Here is a 27,319-nt window from a genome sequence, read left to right as displayed (position 1 = left end):
AAGGGTTTGCTCCATCCAGGATCATTTCCAATGCCTGTTGAATGTTGAATCTCTGCATCTTCGTTCCTTGGAGAGGAGCTTCTTTCGCCACAAAATTCTTGAGGGAACTGAAGCGATAGTCCATGTGCACTGAGGTATTTATCCATCAAACAATTGTCTGGTTGCAGTCACGTGAGTCGTTATGGTCACATGGGACATTCACATGTTCACATTTTAGAATAGAATGTGTTTTTATTCCTCATTCTCACATTCACACAGAAGTAGCCAACATGACTTCACCACTGAAGTGTGACCCCCTCACCCCACACACTGCCACTAACAGCCTCATTACCATAACAAAATGAGTGATTAGTGTATTAGGGAAAAGCGGTCAGGCCAAATGGCCCCTATGTGGGTCTTCTATGTAGACAGAAAAATGCTGGGACTTCTGGTGTTTTAATGAGACTGATTTCATTTAATTATTAAAGATTGATCATTTGATACCAATCTACATATCCATAATCATTAATTACACCTACATCAGGAAGCTCAACCTGCCTAAGGAGCTGCTGACACAATTCTACTCTGCCATCATTCAGTCTGTTCTTTGCTCTTCCATCACTGTTTGGTTTGGATCGGTCACCAAACAGGAGAAGAACAGACTGCAACGGACAATAAGGTCTGCAGAGAAAATTATTGGTGTCAGCCTGCCCTCCATCCAAGACCTGTACCTGTCCAGAGTCAGGAAACGGGCAGGTAACATCTCAGGCGGACCCATCACACCCTAGTCACAATCTGTTTAATCTTCTCCCTTCAGGGAGGCGATATAGATCACTGTATGCAAAAACAACCAGACACAAGAACAGTTTCTTCCCTCAGGCTGTCTCGGTGATGAACAGCTAAAAATCTAGATTCATACATCAGTAATTTCATCTCATCTCATTATCTCTAGCTGCTTTATCCTTCTACAGGGTCGCAGGCAGTGTTGCCAGATACTGCTGACGTTTTCCAGCTCATAATATGTTCAAAATGCACTTAAACCGCCCAATCTGGCAACACTGGTCGCAGGCAAGCTGGAGCCTATCCCAGCTGACTACGGGCGAAAGGCGGGGTTCACCCTGGACAAGTCGCCAGGTCATCACAGGGCTGACACATAGACACAGACAACCATTCACACTCACATTCACACCTACGCTCAATTTAGAGTCACCAGTTAACCTAACCTGCATGTCTTTGGACTGTGGGGGAAACCGGAGCACCCGGAGGAAACCCACGCGGACACGGGGAGAACATGCAAACTCTGCACAGAAAGGCCCTCGCCGGCCACGGGGCTCAAACCCGGACCTTCTTGCTGTGAGGCGACAGCACTAACCACTACACCACCGTGCCGCCCTACATCAGTAATATCACTTGCAAAATATCTGCACACTCATACTGTCATTCTGTGCTCACTGTTCCTTATATTATATCTATACTTATTTAAATTTACTATTCATCTTTGCACAATGCACCATATTGCACCAAAAGGGAAATCCTTTCTGTGATGAACAGCTAAAATCCAGATTCATATATCAGTAATATCACTTGTAAAATATCTGAACACTCATACCGTCATTCTGTGCACACTGTATACTTTATATTTATTTAACTATTCCATACTTGACTTACCTGGATTACTTTGCACTATGCACCTATTTTGTTGTTTGCTTGTTTTGTGTATACACTTTTTTTTATCTGTTTTGTACTATGAAAGCTAAGTGAACCGGAGTCAAATTCCTCGTGTGTGTCCACACACCTGGCAATAAAAGTGTTTCTGATTCTGATTCTGATGTTCAGTCTGTCTCAAACACACAATCTGATTGGTAGCCCAAGAGCATTAGCTCAAAATTGAGTCCAACCCGGAACAAATTAGTAACAAGCTGAATTTTTCAGAATATGTTCAGAATACCCTTAGGAATAACATACTAAAAGTCCCCGGGAATCCACCTTGCGCGCTCTGAGAAATTCAAGATGGCATCCAAAATGGCCACCGATTGGAGATTTTTCAATATCTCAGGGATAAAACAATATAAATGCAATTAAAATGTTAAATTATATGTTCTCTCATACAAGCAATGCAAATTCACCATTGTCACACTGTTAAAATTAAAATTAACCAAGATTACAAGGCCATTAATGTGGAAATTACATGGAATTTGATGGTTGACATGATTGACAGATTAGCTTAGTAGGCTACCTACATACATGAACATAATGTAAGACAACAATTAGACATCAATTTCCTTAATATTTAGTGCATCTTTAAACTTTGATAAAATATTAAAGGGAAATTAAATTTGAGAACTCTATCTTCTAAAACTACAACGGCAAGCTGTTTCAGTACACTTCAACATTCCGGTGACTTTCATGACAAAAAGGTCTGCCTCAATAAAAGCTCTTGCTTATAAACAATGAGTAGACTTAAACCCTTCTCAGTGCCTCAGTTGTAATGCTTGGACCTTTGTTGTACCATCAGTGAAGTAGGGAATTTATTCAAGCTTGTTTAAGGGTGGAAAAAAAATAATCTTTGAGTTTCTAGTGCCAGTCTTTACTACTAGCAATGCCAGTGTGTTCGGACAAAAAATGACTAAACTCAGCATGACCTTTTAAAAATGACTGAACTCAGCATGACCTTTTAACATGCCATTTTTCATTTTACACCACCAATTTACTTTAATTAATATTAATGAAAATAAGTGCTCCAACCCCTAGTAATTGTGTTTGTTGTTTTGTGAACAGAATAGGATGATACGGAGTGAACGAGTAACCAATGGATCCACACTCTATAATCGGTAGTGTACATTAAATAGCACATGTATAGATTTACAATTATAAGTCTGTAATTATTAGTCCTAAACATTAAGAACTGAAGCCATTTCAAAAACATATGAGATATCTTCATGATACCATAACGATTATTTTGTCATAACAGTCATTGTTATTTCTTCTTGGATGTGAATTTATGGGCCAGGGCGTTTCAAGATTGATACTTGATTCAAGGATCGGACTGGATGAAACCTACACACATTCATAGTACTGCGCACATTCATAAATGTGAACTGGTGAAGTGCCAAAAATATGACAATCTAACCAGACATGGCAAGCGAACACATTATACACAAATATACTGTTATAATAATGTGTACATTGTTATTATATAATGTTAATACACAATGTAATTAATACACACATGTTGGAATTTACTCTCCTACCCTACAAAACATATATTCTGACCTTTTAATTGCATTAATATTTTGTTTTGGGCCTGAGATATGGGCAGATCTCCATTTGGCGGCCATTTTGGATGCCATCTTGAATTTCTCAGAGAGCACAAGGGGGATTTCCGGAGACTTTTATTTTGATTTGATTTGATTTTATTCGATCATAATGTAAAATGAAGTACAAAATACATTAAAATCAGGATTACACAAGAATGCGCAAGCACTTATTTCCATTGTGGTCCCATTAAAACACGTAAAACAGCAATGACAACGTTATGATTTGACTTAATATTGACTCACTGTACTATGTAAATGGTGAAAATAATAATAACAACCACAATAAAAAATAAATAAATAAATAAATAAATAAATAAATAAAATTTGTAAAATAAAAAGGTGTTGTTTTCTTGCTGTCTAAGACCATTAAAAAGGTGATTCTTCACTGACAGTTTGAAACTGGACTTGTTCTGAATACTTTTAATATTGTTGGGGAGTTGATTCCAAATTTTGATTGCTGAGTAATAAAATAATGTTTTTCCAAATGATTTTCCATGTGGAACAAGCAGAGCATTGTTACTGGATCTGGTATTGATATTGTGAACCTGGTTAATATTGATAAAATTATCATTGAGATAGTCTGGTGCCTGATGATGGATGATGCAATGAACCATATTTAACTTTAGTTGATGGACTCTTAGCTCAACTGGCAGCATACGGACCTGTTCAAATTCCTGTGCCCCAATATGGGTTCTAGCTGGTGCATTCAAAAGATACCGAATGATTTTGTTCTGGGTACACTGCAGCCTGTTCTTGTGCTTCTGAGTGAGGCCAGTGTACCAAGATGCGCTGGCATAATCAAAATGGCTCTGGATGAGAGCAGACACTAGGAGCTTTTTAGTTTCAAGGTTAATATTTTTGGCTTGCCTATACAGAAACTTGAGCTTAGCATTTGACCGGCCAATAATGTTCTTTACAATCCTGTCTCCAGATAAGGATTGGTCCAGGTCAACTCCTAGGTACTTGACATGGGAAGAGCATGTCAATGTTTTTCCAGCACATTGCACCTCTATTGAGTTGCACTGGTGCAACTTCTGTTTTGAGCCAAAAAGTATTGACTCAGTTTTTCCCAAATGTAGGGACAGCTTGTTGTCTACCAGCCATTCTCTAACTGATTCCAGCTCTGTAGACAGGGATTCTTGAATGTCAATACATGATTTGCCCGAGACAATCAGGGCAGAGTCATCTGTGTACAGAAGCAATTTGCAGGTGACTGATGATGGAATGTCATTAACATATATCAAAAACAAAAGAGGGCCTAGTATGGACCCTTGGGGAACACCACAAGTAATGTCTGCAAACGAAGACAGTGTTCCACCCACTTCCACCATCTGTTTGCGATCATGAAGATACGACTGGAACCAGTTAAGGGCTGGACGCTGTAATCCAATGGCTTCTAACTTATCTATCATTATTCTGTGATCTACCGTGTCAAATGCCTTCTGAAGATCAAGAAGGACCATGCCTATGTAATGGCCTTTGTCTTGCTCCTGTTTAATATAGTCAGTCAGGTGAACAAGACAAGCATTAGTGGAATAGGTAGATCTGAAGCCAGACTGAAATTGATAAAGGAGCTTATTGGCTCGGAGGTACGCGTCTAACTGATCGTAGACAACCCTCTCTAGTAATTTAGATACTGTGCTCAAGATTGAAACAGGTCTGTAGTTACTAGCTTCGAGCTTATTACCTTTCTTATAAAGAGGAGTAACCCTGGCAGATTTGAAGTCTGCTGGTATATCTCCTGTTGATAAAGACAAATTTAGAATATGAGTCAGGGAGGCAACAATGACCGTAGCACCATCTTTGAGAAACCTAGGAGACAACTGGTCGAGACCAGTTGCCTTACCGACTTCAAGTTTTGACAACAGATTAAGGACCGTTTCTTCAGTGACACATTGGAGAGAGAAACCGTTTTCAGGCACACCGAGTGAATTATAATAAGAATTTACATGTGGTTTACCATATTTTCCACTACATTCTGGCAAACAATCTACCAGTTTTGAGGCGACAGTAGTAAAGAAATTATTAAAACAATTTGACAGCTTTGATTTGTCAAAGCATATGTCACCATCAATATCTAAACCAACATTACATGTATTGTTTGATGTTTTCGATGATGTTCCTAGACTTTTGAGTACATTCCATGGCTTTTTTGGTTGATTATTAAGTTCTGATACTTTATTACCTATATACTCAGATTTGGCCTCTTTTTTTCTGTAAGTTACCAGGTTTCGAAGTTTTATATATTCTTTGTACACTTCTTGTCTTTCTTGAGATTTACATTTCTTGAATTTGCGAAAAGTATAATCTCTCTCATTTATTAAATCCAGAATTTCTCCAGTCATCCATGGCTCACTTCTATATTTGATTCGAATGTATTTCAAAGGAGCAAGGCTATCAACAACACTCAAGAAATTAGTTTTGAATCGATGCCAGGATTCATGTACACATTCACATGACAACACATTTTGCCAGTCAACCTCTTGGAGTTTGGTTATAAAACTCTCCTTACTGTATCTTTTGAGTGATCTAGTTTTTATACCACGATGTTCATTAACAGGCAGTTTTACTGATTTACGTATACAGTAGGTCAATAAGTGATCACTGACACAGAAATCTAAAACACCATGTCTACTATATTTGCTAGGATCGGACACAAGCATAAGGTCAAGAACTGTCGCCGTGGTACTAGTTATCCTTGTAGGCTCGGAGATCAGTTGGGTCAAATCTAACATCCGAATAAAATGACTGAAAGGCCCAATCCCAATTCTAATTTCTACCCCTACCCCTTCCCCTACCCCTTCCCCTTGGCCCTTCCCCTTGAAACTGAGCTACAAGGGATAGGGCTTGAAATTCAACCCCTACATATTGGGATAGCCCTTCAACGATCGCATATGTCATCGCGTACCTCCGTCAGCGTTTACGTTAGCAAAACGCGACCAAATGCGTCATTGGCTGCGACCAGCCGCTACAGTCAGAGCCAGAACCAGAAATCTCTGCTGGCAGGGTGTGATTTGTTAACTAACACCACTGAATGGGATATCTTTGGCGCTTCGTGCACCACATCCGACAGAATGAGGTGTCAGAACACTCATGTAAACAATAAAAGCGAGAATAACAGAACAAAACGTACGCAGTCAAGCAACCGAAAACAATACTCACTCCCAAAGCTTTTTAGCAGCAGCTTGGATTTCAGAAATCGCTGCTCATTCTCAGCTCGAAAGCGAATCAAGCGGCGTGTTTCCTCTGGATAACAACTTAAAACACGTAAATAATGGAGAAAATACATTTATGACAATCTTTCGCCGCGGGAACCGCCATCTTTCTGAAATCCGCATGGCATTGTGGGAAATCACTCAAACCCCTTTGTTCGGAGTCAGCTCCAGGAAAATCTCCGTTTGGAGGGGTACAGAAGCCCTACCCCTTCCCCTACCCCTCCGCGTTAACTGGGATTGGGATACCCCTACCCCTTCACATGAACGCGCAAAATGGAGGGGAAGGGCCAAGGGGTTGGTCCAAGGGGTGAAATGGGATTCGGCCAATGACTCGTGCAGTTGTGAGCCACTGGTATCGAACACTTTGTAATCTGTGTTAAAATCACCCATTATGACACACTCAGAGTCGTTAAAGTTAGAACATTCTAAACATTGTTGTTCCAGAACACTGTAAAAATCTAATTGCTTGGGAGGACGATAACACACACCCAGTAAGACTGGTTTACATTTTGGTAGGAACAAATCAACCCATACAGATTCAAGACCACAACCAATGTCCTTTCTAGGATTAAAAGCAAAGTCATTGCGAATATAAAGGCATACGCCACCTCCTTCGCGGTTGCGATCCTGTCGAACGATGACAAAACCTGGCACTTCTACCTCTGAGTCACTCACTGAAGAGTCGAGCCATGTTTCGGTGATGCCTATCGCAGCGATCTTGGTATTGCCAGCGAGTGCGCGTATTTCCTCGATCTTTGGAAGCAGACTCCGTACATTAAGATGAACAAAAATAAATCCCTTGGATCGTAAATGCTGGTAGATTAGATTAACACCAAGTGATGAGTCCGGATCATCAAGTGGTGATCTACATTTCCCATCTGATATAAAATTAGAGCTGTCATCAAAGAATGAACGGGAGAATGGGGGGAGTACACACCTGTCACAAAGCCATTCCTGGTCCGTTTCCCCAAGCCGGCGGTAGACAGAGTGGCATATCGATACACTTTCTATGTGTCCAGGTATCACAAGAGTCGCAGCAGATTGCCGCTTGATTGTCACGTACATTCCTTTCACATATCCCACATGGGTACACAACATTTGCTGGGCCTGGATGAATTTCAACATCGCCAGACAACAGCAGCAATAAAACAAAACAGTACCAGCAAGAATCGACACTTCGCGTCGATATGATTTGTTTACGTTTTCTTCTGTCATGGCGGAAGTCAATGTTGCCACCAAAGATCAGCGTCCCTAGCAGCGATTTCTTCAGCCACGATATCACATCATCACGGTCACAATCACTCATCAATCGTATCCTTCTGTGATCTCTGAAGCTTCTATCACCTTCAGAGCAAATCCTTTTCTTACTGAGTGAAGAAAGACTGTACAAACTTGTAAATATGACGAGGACCATTAAAGTCAAACGAAAAGCCGCCATTCCTCAACTGAGTCAGCTCAGATAGTCCTGATACTGATAATCAAGATACTCTTGATTCTTGACTCAGAAACTACGGAAACCTTATTTGTATTCCTGTTTTCAAATTGTAAACAATAATCACACTTTCATGCTGCATGAAATTAAAGTATGAACTTTCCTCAACCCGGCGGCACGGTGGTGTAGTGGTTAGCGCTGTCGCCTCACAGCAAGAAGGTCCTGGGTTCGAGCCCCGTGGCCGGCGAGGGCCTTTCTGTGCAGAGTTTGCATGTTCTCCCCGTGTCCGCGTGGGTTTCCTCCGGGTGCTCCGGTTTCCCCCACAGTCCAAAGACATGCAGGTTAGGTTAACTGGTGACTCTAAATTGAGCGTAGGTGTGAATGTGAGTGTGAATGGTTGTCTGTGTCTATGTGTCAGCCCTGTGATGACCTGGCGACTTGTCCAGGGTGAACCCCGCCTTTCACCCGTAGTCAGCTGGGATAGGATCCAGCTCGCCTGCGACCCTGTAGAACAGGATAAAGCAGCTAGAGATAATGAGATGAGATGAGACTTTCCTCAACCCATTACGTGTGCATGAACTCAACAAATGCAGTATGTTATTCCTAAAGGTATTCTGAAATTTTCAGCTTGTTACTAATTCGTTCCGGGTATAACCCTATTACTCCTGGGCTATGGGTGAAAAGCATTCAACTGCTTATCCATACATCATCACATTGCTGATATCTAAGGATCTGTGGTAACACTGGTGTCTGCTCTAATCTGAGATGCTACCTGCTACTGTATCAGATATCAATAATAACGCCAAAAATAAAAAGGGTATAAAAGACAAACAGCTGAAAGCCTTTGAGCTGCACAGTGTGAGTATCGATATTCACTTACATGCAACAAAACATTTGTGGTACATATGAAAACATATCCGAAACGCCGTATCACTTCCTCTTTTTAATTCTGTGGAAGGTAAAAGAGGATGTTACCCCAATGATGTCACAGTCGAGCCTTGATAAAATACATAAAATCCAAGCTCACAATAATTCACTCCAGTTTAGAGTTTAACTGTAGACTGAAGCCAAGCTGTAAAAGTCTGGCTGCTTTATCAAAGATTTATCAAACATTTTGTACATTTTAAGTACATTTTGTAATTAAAATGCAAAAGAAAAATATCCTTGAAATTCTGTCGTCGGATTTTAAACTGGTCTGATTCTGCTACATTATAAGAGTGACAGTGATGCTGCTATTTATGCTCACACTCTCATTCATCCTCACGCTACAACTCAGCCAGAGATGATGATGATGATAAATGACATAAAGATGCCTTTGAACTTCTGTTTGCATCAAAAAAATGCAGTAATTAACAGTTATTCCATGAAATTGAGTCATACATGAGCTGATAGCGATACCCCATGCACGATGAGATTGAGTGGAGTAACTCTTTTATTCTATCCACATTCACTGGATTTTGAGAAACAGCTTTTGAAAAAAAAAATTTCAACAGATTTTAATGCTTAAAGATGAAGACCATAAACAAACCGGTGAAATGACAGGAGCAGTTGGTGAAAAAATGCAATAATAATAATTCTTGAAAAATTAAAAAAAAAATGCGTCCTTACCGTCAAATACTTTCTTTCCATATTCTGTGGCGCTTTTTTTTTTTTTGGTATTTTTTGGGGTTTTGTTTTCAAGTAGAGTTTTTATTTCATCGTCAGTTGGTTCAGCAACACGCACTGCCATTTTGTTTTTCTCTACTCATGGTATATGAGCTGATATCCTAGTAATAGAGTAGCCAATCAGAGCACGCGATTGCTCATCTCTAGTGAATGTGGATAGAATAAATCTTGTTATAGAAGTAACATCTCACACACACTTGCAAACATGTCTGTCCCGTTTATGTTTGTCTTTTCAGACATTTTAAAATGATTTAAATCTCTCTATCTTCTCTCCAACAGTCTGTTCCAGCGTTGTCATCGGGACCGAAACAGGAAATCTTTCCTGCCCCAAGCCATCATCCTGTAGAGTAACTCGCCTCTGTCTGACAGAGAACTCTGACCTCTCTACCGTATCGTCCTGTTTACAACCCTGTTCCTCATTAACTTTTTTAACTGTCATTTAGTGACTTTGCACCATCAGTTTTTATTCATTCATTTATCTTCCATTCGATACCGCCACTTTTGCAGTTCTTCTTTCTTCATTTAATCACAATACTTGTTTTTAGCACTATTAATGCACATTCACATACAAAGCACATATCTAGATTTTTTTTTAATCGTTACATTTTTATCTGTATATTGTACAGTCGGCTTGTTCTTGGGATCTTTTTTTATTCTGTTTTGTGTCGTACAGTGCATCTTTTTGATGCTGCCACAAAATTTCCCAGCTTGGGATCAATAAAGTAAATCAATCAATCAGCCAGTCTCTATCTCTCTATTTGTGTTTCTATTTGTTTTACCAGCTCTTTTTCTAATTCTTAGTTTAGCTCACCTTGCCTATCTGTCTGTCTGTCTGCCTGTTAGTTTAAATTGCCATCTCGCTCTCTCTATCTACCTGTCTTACTATCTCATTTTAGCTGTGCTGGTCATTCTGTCTGTCTGTCAGCATATCAATCTCTCTGTCCATCTCTCTACCGTATTTGTCTGTCTTTCTATGTCTTACCAGCTCTTAGTTTAGCTCTGCTTACCTGCCTACCTTCTGTCTGTCTGTCTGTCTGTCTGTCTATCTATCAGCCTATCAGTTTGTCTTTCTATCTGTCTGTCTATCAAAGCAATCAAGCAACTTGAATTCAAAATAAAGTGAATAAACCAGACATTACTGTATCTCAAATTAATTTATTAATAAAAAAGGTGAAAAATAAACAAACAGTCAGTGGTTTTGAAAGTAAATACATCACGATGAGTCAGTTTGAGTTCACCGAGCTCAGAGTGCGCAGGACGTTTAAGACCACAGACACGAAGCCTTCGACTGCTTCTTGCTCCTCGGGATGCTGTTTGATGGACAGTGTGAGGTTGCCACGGTGATGTGGATTGTCAGCTCCGTCCTCCAGGAGCTCGGCAAGTATCAAGCTGCCTCCGCTCCAGCTGTACATGTAGAGCTTCCAGGGACGAGCGTCACTCCGGCTATACGCCAATATCTGGATCTTCACCAGCTGGAAGGCGGAGTTTAGAGTGTCGGGTGAGACAGAGGGACGAGGGACGCCCAGACACTGATGATGCAGCACCGGCAGCTCCATCCACAGCTTTTCAAAGGCATCATGGGACACCAGAGGACTCAGAGATAGCTTTGGTTCTTCTGGGGCATCAGGTGTGTGGTTAGTGTCTCCTGCTAACATGGACAGGAACAGAAATTAGCTTCAGAACATATCCATATGACATCACCACAGTACTTTAACTAAAATAGTTAACCAAAATATATCTACTATGTAGTGTCTCTAGCGTACCTTCCCTCAGCGTCCCATTCTGAAAGGCCTGATCTGGATCATTGATTCTGATTTCATCATCTCCATCTGAGATCTCTGCAGGAACGTCCTGCGCACGGCTCTCGGCTCCTAACAAAGGATCCAGCGTGTTAAAACTGGAAGCCCAGTGATTGACAGGTTCCTCGGTTCGACCAGTAATGATGGTCATGGACGGGTCTGATTTAGGTCCCAGGAGAACCTTGCGGGTTTCATTCACTCCACACTGCAGGAGTCTGTAGTAGAGCAGAGCTCGATCATGCACACACATATCACCGTCCTCCTCTGTGGAACAAACAGAATCAGAAACTCCACATTCACCAAAGATTACAGAAACGCTGACACACTGGTCTGTGATGGATTTTAACCGTTCTTTACAACACAACGGTTTGTTGTGTTTAACTAGCTAAAACTATCCGAGTGATCCAAGCAGCCATGAGTGAGCCTGCATCCCCTGAGAGAGAGAGAGAGAGAGAGAGAGAGAGAGAGAGAGAGAGAGAGAGAGCCCGCCCAGTTTTTTTAAAGGAAATTGGTTTAGCGCACAGCAGTTCCTTCTGGGTAAATTGTTATTGTGAATTCTAATATTCCCATTTAACACTTATCTAATATTCAGGAAATGTTACTGTAATTTCATCTAACCCTCATCTAATGTTCATCTAATGCACATCTAACATTTAACTAATGCCCAGCTAACATCCATCAAACGTTTAGCTAATGCACATTTAACGTTTATCTCATTCCCATTTCACATTTATTTAATGTTCAGCTAATAGCCATTTAACATTCTTCTAACATTTATCTAATGTCTATCTAATGTTTTTCTAATGCCCTTCCAACTTCATCTAACGTTCATCTAATGCCTGAGCTAGGGATGTTAACCGATGACCATTTGACCGAATCAACGTCAACCGGTTAATTTTTTTTGGTTGTCAGTGGAAAAAAAAAAAAATCAATCGTTTTGAAGCTGCCGATTTTGGAGCGGAGAACCTGGAATTCTGTGTTTGTAAACGCTTGGGGCATGCCATGGGTGTAAGGACGACAGCTGACAAATCAGAAACACCCATTCAGTCATGTCCCGCCCTCCCGCCCCAGTTAAAGACAGCTGACAAATCAGAAACACCCATTCAGTCATGTCCCGCCCCAGTTAAAGACAGCTGACAAATCAGAAACACCCATTCAGTCATGTCCCGCCCTCCCGCCCCAGTTAAAGACAGCTGACAAATCAGAAACACCCATTCAGTCATGTCCCGCCCTCCCGCCCCAGTTAAAGACAGCTGACAAATCAGAAACACCCATTCAGTCATGTCCCGCCCTCCCGCCCCAGTTGAACACAGCCGCCACTCGGCGAAAGAAAAAAAGTGTAGACACAGGCTTTTTAGCTTACAAATTACTATTCTGTTTTTTTTAATTATTATTAGAAGGCACATGGAGTTTAGTCCTGCCTTGGCCAGTGCATTCTGAAAGTATGTTTCGGTCTGTAGCCAACAATGCATGTTATTGCAGATCACATCTCTCCACACAAACTAAAGGCGCAGATGCCGACTTTTTCACGGACTGTAACGGCATTTGCTTATGTAGTAATTTTAATACAGAATTTACTCTGATGAAATTATTCAGACACTCCAACGCCCCCCCCCCCCCCCCCCCCAAAAAAAAATCGGATCTGCACGAGCCGTGAAAAAGGCGCGCTGTTTGCATCCCTGTTTAAACTCATAGGTTAACCGACTTTAACCGGCTAATGAGGCTCGGTGGTCGGTCAAGATTTTTTTTAGTTTTCGCATCCCTGGCCTGAGCTAACACTCATCTAAGGTGCATCTAATGCCCAACTAATGTTTATCCAATGCCAATCTAATGTTCATCTAACATTTAGCTAATGCCCATCAAACATTTCTCTAAGGCATATCTAACATTTATCTAATGCCAATCTAATGTTCATCTAAGGTGTATTTAATGCACATCTAATGTTTTTCGAATGCTCATTTAACATTTATCTAATATCCATCTAACAGGTGGCATGGGGGTGTAGTGGTTAGCGCTGTCGCCTCACAGCAAGAAGGTCCGGGTTCGAGCCCCGTGACCGGCGAGGGCCTTTCTGTGCGGAGTTTGCATGTTCTCCCCGTGTCCGCGTGGGTTTCCTCCGGGTGCTCCGGTTTCCCCCACAGTCCAAAGACATGCAGGTTAGGTTAACTGGTGACTCTAAATTGAGCGTAGGTGTGAATGTGAGTGTGAATGGTTGTCTGTGTCTATGTGTCAGCCCTGTGATGACCTGGAGACTTGTCCAGGGTGTACCCCGCCTTTCGCCCGTAGTCAGCTGGGATAGGATCCAGCTCGCCTGCGACCCTGTAGAACAGGATAAAGCGGCTACAGATAATGAGATGAGATCCACCCTCCTACCACTAATCCTCATGCTGCACTCAGCACCTTGAACAATTCCCACCACCATATGTACTGTATGTGCAAGGTTTATAGAGGGAGGGTGTGTGTGTGTGTGTGTGTGTGTGTGTGTGTGTGTGTGTGTGTGTGTGTGTGTGTAGTTAAACTCAGATAGGAATGCGTGCTATTGTACAAGTGTGTAATGTATGATACTTAAGTAAACTATGAGCTTCTGTGTAACCAAAGATAAATTAGTGAGTTAATAGTGAGCTGAGTCAGAATAATCTGACTAGCATGGTAAATGTTTTCAGTTAGCAGATTTTTTCTTTCCGTCTTACGTACCGATGCAGTAGTGCAAGAGACGGCCCAGCATGTCCTGAGTCTCTGCTGGTCGAGACAGAAATAATTTCAGCGATGCTGTGAGCAGTTCCATCTTCACTGCAGAGGAGATCTCCATCTTTATTCTGTCTATGAAGCCCTCCAGCACATACGGGGCGCTACTGATCTGGTCACCGTGCACTCCAAGTAGCCATAACAGAGCCTGTTTTCCCTGAGAGAGAAATACAGTCCATTTCATTAAAGGAAGGACAATGACTTGATGTCAGAGCAGCAATGTTTACTCAATCCCTCATTTAACACTCCTCTAATACCTGTTTAAACTTCATCTAACATCTGTCTAACATTCATCCCACTCATCTAACATCTGTCTTATGTTCATACAAAGTCTAACTTTCCTCAAACACTCATCTAACATCTGTCTTTCATCCAAAACTCATCTAATGTCTACCATTCATAAAACGTTCATCCAACACTCATCTAACATTCATTCAACACTCATCTAACGTCTAATATTCATAAAACGTTCATCTAACATTCATCCAACACTCATCTAACGTCTAATATTCATAAAACGTTCATCTAACATTCATTCTACACACATCTAATGTCTAATATTCATAAAACGTTCATCTAACATTCATCCAACACTCATCTAACGTCTAATATTCATAAAACGTTCATCTAACATTCATTCTACACACATCTAATGTCTAATATTCATAAAACGTTCATCTAACATTCATCCAACACTCATCTAACGTCTAATATTCATAAAACGTTCATCTAACATTCATTCTACACACATCTAATGTCTAATATTCATAAAACGTTCATCTAACATTCATTCAACACACATCTAATGTCTAATGTTCATCCAACATGCTAACGTTCATCCAATACTCCTCTAATGTTGATCCAACACTCATCTAACGTTCATCTAATGTCCATAAAACATTCATCCAACACTCATCTAACGTTCATCCAACACTCATCTAATGTTTATCTAACATTCCTGTAATGCCCATTTAACACTCATCTAATGCAGCTCTTATATGAATCTAACTTTCTTCTAACACAAATTGAGCATTCACCTGATGCCCAGATCAGAGGTGGACAGTAACGAAGTACATTTACTTGAGTTCTGTACTTAAGTACACTTTTTGAGAATCTGTACTTTACTTGAGTATTTTTTGGAAACTTATGACTTTAACTTCACTACATTTGAAAGGCAAATATTGTACTTTTCACTCCACTACATTTCTATCAAGGTCCTCGTTACTCGTTACTATGAAGCAGCTTTGAAAGTGGATGTTTTTTCTTTTCTAAAATGTGATTGTTTTTTCGCAGGTGACACTGAGAGCCGATCAGTAATCACTAGGGTCACGTCACGTCCATAGACTGTATAAAATCAAGTGCAGTGGTTTCTCAGCAGCGTTATTTAACACGATCAGTTGATGGCAGAATGGAAGGAGGCGATTCTTCTGGGGAATGCACACACCCACGGTTCTATAGCTAGAACCCATGGTTCAGTTTTCTGAAAGGAATAAGGAGTCATTTTGTTTTAAATGTTTGCTTTGCTTGCCTAAAACGAACCACATCACGGCCTACAAAAACTCGCTGTCCAACCTACGGAAGCATAGTGAGGAATGTAAACGTTTTATTCCAAGAGAAAGCTTGCAATGAAGTTGTCTGTGCTTTTAGAGCTAGCGATAACGTTGCAATAGCTGTGCAGTCTGGTTGGTCAAATGACTTTCTATGGATTTGCCCACCAAGTTGCCATAGTCTTGTCCACGGCTAACGTTAACACATAGCTAGTTAACTTGGACACTGTTAGTTAGCATGTAAAAATGGAGTTACGCTAACATGAATAACATTAACTTATCTGAAGTCCTTTCAGAATGTTTTAGCATAATCCTGCCAGATAAACAAAATGTAGAAATCTTTCTTTTCTAGTAACGTTAGCTACCCAATATGATTTTGAAAAGATTTTGCTAGCATGTTAGGTGGAGCTTCACTGACTAGCTAGCTTAATGTTAAACCACCATGATGGCACAGGCAGATTCATGTGCATAAATACATACACTTGCATGCGTGCACACGTGAGACCTGTGAGATGGACAGTATTGTACTAATCAGTCACAACAAATTGCTGGAATTTTTTGTTTTGATGTCGGATGATGGTATTGCATTTTTTTTTTGTCTTGCTTAAAGCAGTGTTGCTGTTGGGCAGCTCAAGGTGTGGATCTGGGTTTTATCAGGTGGATTGTGTTTTTTTTTTTTTTTTCTGAGCAAGCTGCATTTACAGCTACTCCACTGTCTTCCTGATTAATATACACATACAGTGGTGCTTGAAAGTTTGCGAACCCTTTAGAATTTTCTATATTTCTGCATAAATATGACCTAAAACATCATCAGATTTTCACATAAGTCCTAAAAGTAGATAAAGAGAACCCAGTTAAACAAAGGAGACAAAAATATTATACTTGGTCATTTATTTATTGAGGAAAATGATCCAATATTACATATCTGTGAGTGGCAAAAGTATGTGAACCTCTAGGATTAGCAGTTAATTTGAAGGTGAAATTAGAGTTAGGCGTTTCCAATCAATGGGATGACAATCAGGTGTGAGTGGGCACCCTGTTTTATTTAAAGAACAGGGATCTATCAAAGTCTGATCTTCACAACACATGTTTGTGGAAGTGTATCATGGCACGAACAAAGGAGATTTCTGAGGACCTCAGAAAAGGCATTGCTGTTGCTCATCAGGCTGGAAAAGGTTACAGAACCATCTCTAAAGAGTTTGGACTCCACCAATCCACAGTCAGACAGATTGTGTACAAATGGAGGAAATTCAACACCATTGTTACCCTCCCCAGGAGTGGTCGACCAACAAAGATCACTCCAAGAGCAAGGCGTGTAATAGTCGGCAAGGTCACTAAGGACCCCAGGGTAACTTCTAAGCAACTGAAGGCCTCTCTCACATTGGCTAATGTTAATGTTCATGAGTCCACCATCAGGAGAACACTGAACAACAATGGTGTGCATGGCAGGGTTGCAAGGAGAAAGCCACTGCTCTCCAAAAAGAACATTGCTGCTCGTCTGCAGTTTGCTAAAGATCACATGGACAAGCCAGAAGGCTATTGGAAAAATTTTTGTGGACGGATGAGACCAAAATAGAACTTTTTGGTTTAAATGAGAAGCGTTATGTTTGGGGAAGGAAAAGACTGCATTCCAGCATAAGAACCTTATCCCATCTGTGAAACATGGTGGTGGTAGTATCATGGTTTGGGCCTGTTTTGCTGCATCTGGGCCAGGACGGCTTGCCATCATTGATGGAACAATGAATTCTGAATTATACCAGTGAATTCTAAAGGAAAATGTCAGGACATCTGTCCATGAACTGAATCTCAAGAGAAGGTGGGTCATGCAGCAAGACAACGACCCTAAGCACACAAGTCGTTCTACCAAAGAATGGTTAAAGAAGAATAAAGTGAATGTTTTGGAATGGCCAAGTCAAAGTCCTGACCTTAATCCAATGGAAATGTTGTGGAAGGACCTGAAGCGAGCAGTTCATGTGAGGAAACCCACCAACATCCCAGAGTTGAAGCTGTTCTGTACGGAGGAACGGGCTAAAATTCCTCCAAGCCGGTGTGCAGGACTGATCAACAGTTACCGGAAATGCTTACTTGTAGTTATTGCTGCACAAGGGGGTCACACCAGATACTGAAAGCAAAGGTTCACATACTTTTGCCACTCACAGATATGCAATATTGGATCATTTTCCTCAATAAATAAATGACCAAGTATAATATTTTTGTCTCATTTGTTTAACTGGGTTCTCTTTATTTACTTTTAGGACTTGTGTGAAAATCTGATGATGTTTTAGGTCATATTTATGCAGAAATATAGAAAATTCTAAAGGGTTCACAAACTTTCAAGCACCACTGTACATGTGCACACACTGCCAGAGCCGGGTCAGAACACTACCATGCTGCTTTGTGGCGGTGGGGAGGAGGGTTACAATTAAAAAAAAGAAATGAAAATGACAGTGGCTCTTTTTCAGTTCAGTCGTGTTTCATTCTGTAACGTCCTACCAGGTGTTTATTCTGCAGGTTCTACACGTTAGTCAGTAAATCCAGTCGGCTGTTTCAGAGGCGTTAGGCTTTGTAAGCGCTGTGGCAATAATACAACAATGCACTGACAGAAAATGTACGTTTAATACTTAAGTATTTTTAAAAGCGAATACTTCAGTACTTATCTAATGTAAAAATTTGACTGTCCAACTTTCACTTGTATCTGAGTAACATTTGATCAGTGGGATCTGGACTTGGACTTCAGTAATAAAGTTGGGTTCTTTGTCCAGCTCTGGCCCAGAAAACACCTTTTTCATTTATGACTGAGAGAAAGAAAGACAAATGGTTCCGTGTACACAATATTCAAACTAACTTATCAAACAAAATGTCAACATGCAAATATACAATTTCAGCCTGCCCAGGTCATGCAAATTCAGGAAACAGACACAGGCATTGTGGAAGAAAGAAAAACAAAAAGAGTCAGTTTGTCTTTCTACCTTCTGTTTTGTTTTTATCATTTGCATGTTCAGTATAACCTGTCCTCTGTGTTCAGGTGCCTACAGAACTACCTACAGAATAAATCATGGAGAAGAAAGAAAAAAAAAGGCATGTTGTGTGTTCCTCTACCTCGTCGTCCTGAGGGAGATCGTCACACCCCTCGATGGCGTGACACACAGCCGCAGTGCTTTGAGGGCAAAACCATGCCAGGTCTCTGTACGTCTGTAACACAGCTACACACACGGCACACATCATTAATGATCATATATATATTGTTAAATAAATAAAAACACATTTTTAAATACGTTTTATGAAATTTCGATTATGTGATGGGAAGTCCATTTGAATGAGGTGTTTCTATGGAAACGATAACGTATTAGAACCAGCGTGTTAATATAAACTTGTGATTTGTGTTGTAACCGGAACTACTGTCAGAGAAATAGAAAATTAATCAACAACTACAACACTGTTTACTTTTTTTTTGTTTACAAGGCTGTTTTGTATTTTGCTCGTAAGGCTGTCTCACAGTCGTGGTTGTCTTTCTGAATAACACCAACCGTCTCCTGAAACTAGGTCCAGTGTACTGTGTACTGTATATGTGCTGGAGTTTCTTCTACTGTATTTTACAGGGACACACCTACAGCGCGACCTACAGCACTAATGTCTCTTACACGTTCTTATAAATATGTCTGTAAGGGTCAAAAGCAGCTCAGTTTCGACCTTGTGGTTTTACTGGTTAAATTCAGAATTGCATTTTTTAGCACTAACTCGGTTTTACTTTGGGATGTATTCAGTATTTTCATTCACAATTAAAAGATATTTAAGTGAAAGTTAAATTTTTTATAAACTAAGCGCCTCTGACAGGATCCTTCATCCGTCAGAAACGTCCTCTCCGGAAATCACTCACCATATGATGAGGTTGTGAATAATTTAAGAAAACATTTGTCTCTTTTGAAGCAGAAAACTCTGTATTTGTTGAACAGTAAAAAGCAGGACTTGAAACAGATGTGAGACAATTTTGCAGCGGAGCTTCACCTGTGGTTGAAATGTGAGTCTGTCAAAAAGTGTCCTCTCCGGAAAACCACAAGGATCGTCCCCACTTCCGTTGTTATTACAGTCACCACCGTGTACAAACATCACTGCACAGGATGTGAACATTTGTACTTCACATAAATCACATCCATTTCAACAGTTTTTTTACTTTGTATCCCTCACTCTTATGGACTATAAGAAAGGTGATCAAGTTTAGAAATACCATAATGTACAGTATATACTGTCTTCTTACTACAACTAACTAACACACCCAGTATCAGACCTGTAGATCTGGAATTCCGTGCAGTTCATTTCCATCTCAAAAGTTCATTTCTGGCAGCAGAGAAACACAAAAACGTAAAGTTTGATTTTTGGACTACTGTGGACCTGAAAACTAAACCGTGATCATTTAAACGAGTAACACTGTGAGATTTTTATCACCGAATCAGCAAAGACATAACATCCTTATTGTTGTTAACTAGCATCCTTGTGAATTCTATAAGGACATCAAGGCTTTTCTAATGCGTGACTTAAAACGATTCATTTGAATAAATTATTTAGCTTCAAATCTATCATTTGCACATCACAGTGACCGCAGGAGTTACAACTGCAAATAATTTTAAAAAAAGGATGATTTTTTTTTCTTCTCCTCGTGATCTTTGAGAAATTCAGCTCATGGAGGTTGTTCAGTTGAACAAAAAAAACCTAGAAAGTACGTTTTTCATAATCTACAATGGACGACTCATGGAAAAGGGTGTTTCAAGGACGAGATGTTAGACTGAAGTACTATTATTAATAATGTAATTATTATTTTATTTATTAATTAATTAATTAATTAATTAATATTTTATTTATCATCATGTATTCTTATATTAATGTTAAAACATTATTATTATTATTATATCAAGGTTGTGGAGTATGAAAAAAAAATCTTTAAAAGAACTAATCAAAATTGTGTAATATTTAAAAGGAAAGGAAAAAAAAATCCTCTGTCCTCACTCCGTCTAATGTCACCTGACTGGTTAAACCCAGTGAGTCAGATAAAGAAAATAATAAATATTAATTAATTTTTTAAAAAATTAAAGTTATTAACAATAGTATTTCAGGATGTTTACAAATGGACATGTCCTGAAACATCCACTTAGAAGACAGAAAAAACACGTGTCCTTTTGTGAAACGGTAAATCATTACAGTCTGAAAGTACGGCCGCACATCACCAATACACGGAATAAAAGTCCAGGCGCTGATCATGATTCTGAAATATTATCTTAATATTATTGGCACCTCCTGGACAAAGCAAGGCAAATGAAACCGCGGTGAACAGATTCGGTGATTACAGAGTGATGTGTGTGTGTGTGTGTGTGTGTGTGTGTGTGTGTGTGTGTGTGTGTATTTACATCTCTCTTACCAGAAGTGATATGTTCCTGCTTTAGTGCCAACAATCCTGTCAGGATCTCCAAACACTTCTCAGTGTACGTTTGCCCGATACGCCCTTCACAAGACGAGAGGCATTTTAATCAATCAATCAATCAGTCGTGTTTATCGCTTCACTACAGGCCCATTTTTAGTCTTAACACACAGAGACTGGTCTCATCCACTTAGCAAGGGTTTTCACTCCATTTCAGAAGCATGGATTAAGTAAGATCACTTCTGTAAGCCAGTAGAGATGTGTTTAAGAGTAGAAGTGTCATTCTGAACAGTAATGAATGAACGAATTGTTTAAAATAGACTTGAGGCCTTTCTGTAGTTTGAGCTTCATGAATTATTCCAGGGTTTGTGAATATGCAAATTTACCAAAAAAAAAACCCAGCTGTAGTGTAGATGAGACAAACTTAAATTTCCATCTCTCTCAATCTCTCTCTCTTTCTCTCTCACTCACACACACACTCCTTCAGTAAAAGTGGAAGGAAGTTACACAACCAGGCTGTAAGCATGCAATAATAAGCACACAATATCAATGAGAGGGAGGTTAATTACATAATCAGGACTCCCCCGCCTCAAGCAATCAATCTGCATTAAGTGTTAATGTTCAGTGTTATGAACAGCGGCACGGCATTAACGTCACCGAGCATTCAGTTCAACTCAAACCACCACCGTGTTTTCTTTCCTCATATCCAGGCAGTGGCTTTGTGTAAACTGCAAGGTGTAAATTCATCTTTGAGGCAAATCACACGCTGTAAACAACATGCTGGATATTCAAAATACAGTGCTGTGCAAAAGTCTTAGGCCCCTTATATATTTTTTTTCATATAAACTTTGTTATAGATTTCTATTGTATGATTTCTACATTATCAAGTCAAAACATTACAAAAACATTTTAGAGTCCAAACGTTCATTTTTTTCCAGCACAAAATTAAATGTTACAGAAAAAAAGTTTGTATCTGAGCAGCGTATTCCATAAGAGAGCACTTTTCAGATTAAAAAAGAAACCATAATGAAGGCTGCTGGGTTTTGGTGTAAAATTAAGGTTTGGTTTCATTCATTATGGCTGACTGATTATTGTTTGGAGTATTTTTTTAATATTGAAACCCTTCATTTAGTTATTTTTAAGCCATTTTCGGACGACAGCATTTCTTTACATGCGCCTAAGACTTCTGCACAGAACTGGATGTCAAATAATTCAGCCCTTATTGTATATTCCATCACGAAGGAGCTATCAGCTGTGTGATCTTTTACATTACTGAGAAAGCTGAAGTTAACTGAACGACTTTTTTGGGTGCAGTGTGTGAATCTGAAACACTGTTCAACGTATTAATATTAACTCATGTTTTTTGTTGTTGTTGTTGTATTTTGTGTATTATAATCACAGACTCAGTGTGTTACCTATGGCTTTAATGGCGGCCTGCGCCAGTTCAGTAGAGACATCGGTGCAGTAACTCTTCAGTTCCTCCAGGATCAGTGCTACATTCTCATCATTCACCAGCTCCACCAGAATCTCCATTTTACGGAGTTTGACATACGTCGGTTCAGAGAAAGCGCAGAAGAAGCGTTTGTAATGGCTGCCGTATGAAGTCGGCTGGCTGCGGAGGACCTGCTGGACGTGGCAGAGCGCGGTGAAGCGCATTTCCCGTGCTGTAGCAGCGCAGGCGGCCAGCAGGGGGCCCCGAGCACGCGTGAGGGCGTCAGCCTGCACTGTAGGGTGGGCGGCGGCCAAATGGAGGAAAAGGCGGAGTGTGGCGGCCATGACGGGTGGCTGAGCGCTGAGCAGGAAGGTGTCGAGTAGGCTGAGGATGTCGAAGAGCTCGTCATCGTTACGGGGACGGTAACGCAGGAGAAATGTTAGAACTTCACTCTGAGACCAGCTGTCCAAATCCTTCAGCCTGGAATAGAGGGAAAAATGATTAGAGATGAAGAACATGTGGGCGAAACGTTCACCAACGTCTCCTGAGATCATATAATGCAAGTCTTGATACATGAACAACAAGCATCAAGCTGATGTGCAAAAGATACATTTAAAACAGAGGCCACACCTCCTTCAGTGAAACTGACAGGCACAGAGGCCACACCTCCTTCACTGAGACTGATGGCACAGAGGCCACACCTCCTTCACTGAGACTGATGGCACAGAGGCCACACCTCCTTCACTGGGAGTGATGGCACAGAGGCCACACCCGCTTCAGTGAAACTAACAGGCACAGAGGCCACGCCTCCTTCACTGGGACTGACGGCACAGAGGCCACACCACGTTCACCGACACTGGCGGCACAGAGGCCACGCCTTCACTGGGACTGACGGCACAGAGGCCACACCTCCTTCACTGGGACTGACGGCACAGAGGTCACGCCACCTTCACTGACACTGGTAGCACGGAGGCCACGCCTCCTTCACTGGGACTGATGGCAGAGGCCACACACTGGGACTGACGGCACAGAGGCCACGCCTCCTTCACTGGGACTGACGGCACAGAGGCCACGCCACCTTCACTGACACTGGCGGCACAGAGGCCACGCCTCCTTCACTGACACTGGCGGCACAGAGGCCACACACTGGGACTGACGGCACAGAGGCCACGCCTCCTTCACAGGGACTGGCGGCACAGAGGCCACGCCTCCTTCACTGACACTGGCGGCACAGAGGCCACACACTGGGACTGACGGCACAGAGGCCACGCCTCCTTCACTGGTGGCACAGAGGCCACGCCTCCTTCACTGGGACTGGCGGCACAGAGGCCACACACTGGGACTGGTGGCACAGAGGCCACGCCTCCTTCACTGGTGGCACAGAGGCCACGCCTCCTTCACTGGGAATTGATATTTACATGGCCTCCTGCAAAATTCCCATCATTAACTTTTTGAACTTTGATGATAAATATTCTGATCCAGATCAGCTGATGCTGTCTAAAAGAAAAGCAGCGCTGTGGAGGAATCAGACCTGGTGATGAGGTGGTGTGCGATGGGTTTGTTGATGACGACGCCTCCTTCATGGTGTAAAATCTCCTCCAGAGCACGCAGACAGTTTACCATCACTACAGGGTCGGGGTCTCTGAGCAGAGAGTAGAGCTCGTTCACCGTGCCACCATCTGCAGCACAAACAGCAGCAGCATCATCAACAAGAGAAAAGACTGAAAGGAAATAAACAACTAATGGATGAGAAAGATGGAAAAGAAATAAATCAAGAATATATTTAAAGAAAGAATGGACGGATAAGGGAGAAAGAAAGATGTTTAAAAGGAATAGATGAAAGAAAGAAAGAAAGAAAGAAAGAAAGAAAGAAAGAAAGAAAATTATCATGAGCATGTGTTGTTTTTGAACAGCTCAGGATATTTATTATTGCTTTCAGTATTTCTCAGTGACTGAGGTTTTATCGCCCCCTTGTGGTTCAAAACTGTAAATCTAAATAATATAGACTCACCGGCCACTTTATTAGGAACACCCATAATACACCACCTGCAGTTCTGTAATCAGCCGATCCCTCCACATGCATCAAATCCCACAGATACAAATCAAGAGCTTCAGTTAATGTTCACAATGTTCAAACATCAGAACGGGAAACATTGTGATCTCACAGTGTGACTTTCTCTCACTGTGGTATGGGTGTTGGTTTGAGCCAGATGGACTGGTTTGAGTATTTCAGAAGCTGCTGATCTCCTGGGGTTTTCACACACAACAGTCTCTAGAGTTTACACAGAATGGTGCAGAAAACAAAAAACACTGAGTGAGTGAGCGACAGTTCTGTGGGTGGAAACAAACGCCGTGTTGATAAGAGAGGGTCAGAGGGAAATGGACAGATTGGTTCAAGCTTTTCTGCCAGGAAGGATATAGTAACTCATATAATCACTCTTTACAACCGTGGTGAGCAGAAAAGCATCTCAGCATGCAACAGCAGAAGAACACATTGGGTTCCACTCCTGCAGCCAAGAACAGGGATCTTAGAACCAAAAGTTCCTATTAAAGTGGCCTATTTACTTTTTTTTAAAATATATCTAATATTTTTCTGACTGCCCACCCCGTGTTCACTTCAGTACCGATCTCTGCGTCGGGTTGGAGGCTGTGTATTTTGGCGCATCCTAACACAGCCACTCTCCTCACGTAGGATGATTTATCGCGCAGGGCGTTCATGACCGGCTGATGGATGTACTCGATTATCCCTGGCATCCTGCAGTCAAAGAAAAACAAAGGGGAGAAAAAACGGTGATAAACGAACACACTTCACTGAAGTGCCGCCATCTTGTGGTGTATGACAGATGGCACTACATCGAAGAAGTCCCTGTTTCTGGCAGTCAGTACCTGAGGTTGCACATGTTGCGGAGCGCCAGGCCGCGGATCATGGGGTTGGGATTGTCGCAGTCCTTCCTCAGCGTGTTTATTGCGAGCAGAGCCATGTCGGGTTTCACTCCGGCGAACGTCACCATGTAGAGAAACACTAACTTCTTCTGCACCACGTCCACCGTCGCACTCGCCTTCACCATCTCCATAAACACACTCGACACGTCCACGCCCTCCGTCATACACCTGCGAATTAAACATGCAGCACACACAGGTGTTTTTATTTCACATTTTATATCATAAAGAGGATAAATTCATCAATAGTGCTGCAAGGAGCAATCATAGGGTTGGGGGTTTTTTGTGTGTGCACGCGAGACAAGCAGGGCAATCATGTGGTTACCATGGCACTGACCTTATGACCTGAGTAATGTAATTTCTGTAGCGGAGCCTGTCTGCTTGGACATTTGGATTGGACAGCGCCCTCTTTAGGTCCTTCACTGTTTCCTCACACCCGAAATACGGCATCGTCTCGCTGAGAGTAAACAGAGAACAGGTAGACATTACCAAACGTTAGGGGTGTAACAGTGCACCTACTCATACCGGAACGTTTCGGTACGGTGCAGATGTGTACCAAATGTAATCCTTAACAGTAATTAACAGGAGGCTTTTTTGTGTGTGGAACATACAACCCCGATTCCAAAAAAGTTGGGACAAAGTACAAATTGTAAATAAAAACGGAATGCAATGATGTGGAAGTTTCAAAATTCCATATTTTATTCAGAATAGAACATAGATGACATATCAAATGTTTAAACTGAGAAAATGTATCATTTAAAGAGAAAAATTAGGTGATTTTAAATTTCATGACAACAACACATCTCAAAAAAGTTGGGACAAGGCCATGTTTCCCACTGTGAGACATCCCCTTTTCTCTTTACAACAGTCTGTAAACGTCTGGGGACTGAGGAGACAAGTTGCTCAAGTTTAGGGATAGGAATGTTAAACCATTCTTGTCTAATGTAGGATTCTAGTTGCTCAACTGTCTTAGGTCTTTTTTGTCGTATCTTCCGTTTTATGATGCGCCAAATGTTTTCTATGGGTGAAAGATCTGGACTGCAGGCTGGCCAGTTCAGTACCTGGACCCTTCTTCTACGCAGCCATGATGCTGTAATTGATGTAGCCTGGGCCCGCCCATCCTAAGTGTGATGCAACACGAGGGCCTGTTGCGAGCTTAGTCTGGCAAGGCGAGCTATCTCCAGCTCTTCCAAGCTCCCGAAAAATCGGGAGCCAATCAACTTTGAGCATCTCCAACGGCCCTGGGTAGAGGCGTGTTCAAGGCAGTGGCGTAGTAGAACTGCGACCGGAAGCCATAGATTGTTTACAGAATCTATGCCGGAAGCACTTCATTCACTAGAAACATTACGAATATGGAGCAGCGGCAAGCCTTTGACACAGCGGTAGATGCTGTATTGAAAGCATTCAACGGGAAGTTCTCATTGAAAACGGAGCAAAGAGCAGCCCTGGAGGTATTTATCTTCTTCCTGTTACTCAAGCAGTTTCCGTCATGTCACATACTTAAGAGGAAAGAGTGATGTGATTGGTTTAAGCTTCGTCACAGCCTTTTCTGGCTTCGACCAGTAGCAAACTGAGGCATTTCAGGGAGGCAGGTCAACCACGCCTTTGGGAAACGGTTGGGCTTAATATCTTTGCCAGACCAAATGCTCGCAGAGCTTTGAAGTCGCGTTAGCCAGACTATAATTGATGCAGTATGTGGTTTGGCATTGTCATGTTGGAAAATGCAAGGTCTTCCCTGAAAGAGACGTCGTCTGGATGGGAGCATATGTTGCTCTAGAACCTGGATATACCTTTCAGCATTGATGGTGTCTTTCCAGATGTGTAAGCTGCCCATGCCA

The 27,319-nt window shown here is 41.4% G+C and overlaps 1 protein-coding gene across 3 annotated transcripts in view; it reads right to left on the bottom strand.

The window, feature by feature from the left end:
- Nucleotides 1-10,747: 10,747 nt before the first annotated feature.
- Nucleotides 10,748-27,319, bottom strand: part of ap4b1 (adaptor related protein complex 4 subunit beta 1) — a 48,299-nt gene continuing 31,727 nt past the window's right edge. For 2 of the 3 annotated variants that reach the window (XM_060938591.1, XM_060938592.1), the window contains exons 2-11: nucleotides 25,819-25,938; nucleotides 25,428-25,652; nucleotides 25,166-25,296; nucleotides 24,073-24,220; nucleotides 22,525-23,021; nucleotides 21,110-21,193; nucleotides 18,799-18,902; nucleotides 14,102-14,309; nucleotides 11,372-11,671; nucleotides 10,748-11,256 (exon numbers count right to left, since the gene is read on the bottom strand). In XM_060938591.1, coding sequence (XP_060794574.1) covers nucleotides 10,832-11,256; nucleotides 11,372-11,671; nucleotides 14,102-14,309; nucleotides 18,799-18,902; nucleotides 21,110-21,193; nucleotides 22,525-23,021; nucleotides 24,073-24,220; nucleotides 25,166-25,296; nucleotides 25,428-25,652; nucleotides 25,819-25,931 — 2,235 coding nt within the window. In that variant the 5' untranslated portion in view covers nucleotides 25,932-25,938 and the 3' untranslated portion in view covers nucleotides 10,748-10,831. The remainder of the gene's footprint in view (nucleotides 11,257-11,371; nucleotides 11,672-14,101; nucleotides 14,310-18,798; nucleotides 18,903-21,109; nucleotides 21,194-22,524; nucleotides 23,022-24,072; nucleotides 24,221-25,165; nucleotides 25,297-25,427; nucleotides 25,653-25,818; nucleotides 25,939-27,319) is intronic. The other variant, XM_060938593.1, reaches the window with a different exon arrangement.

The sequence above is a fragment of the Neoarius graeffei genome, chromosome 13, assembly GCF_027579695.1.
Source record: "Neoarius graeffei isolate fNeoGra1 chromosome 13, fNeoGra1.pri, whole genome shotgun sequence".
Taxonomy (NCBI): domain Eukaryota; kingdom Metazoa; phylum Chordata; class Actinopteri; order Siluriformes; family Ariidae; genus Neoarius; species Neoarius graeffei.
This window is presented reverse-complemented; position numbering and strand designations above follow the sequence as displayed.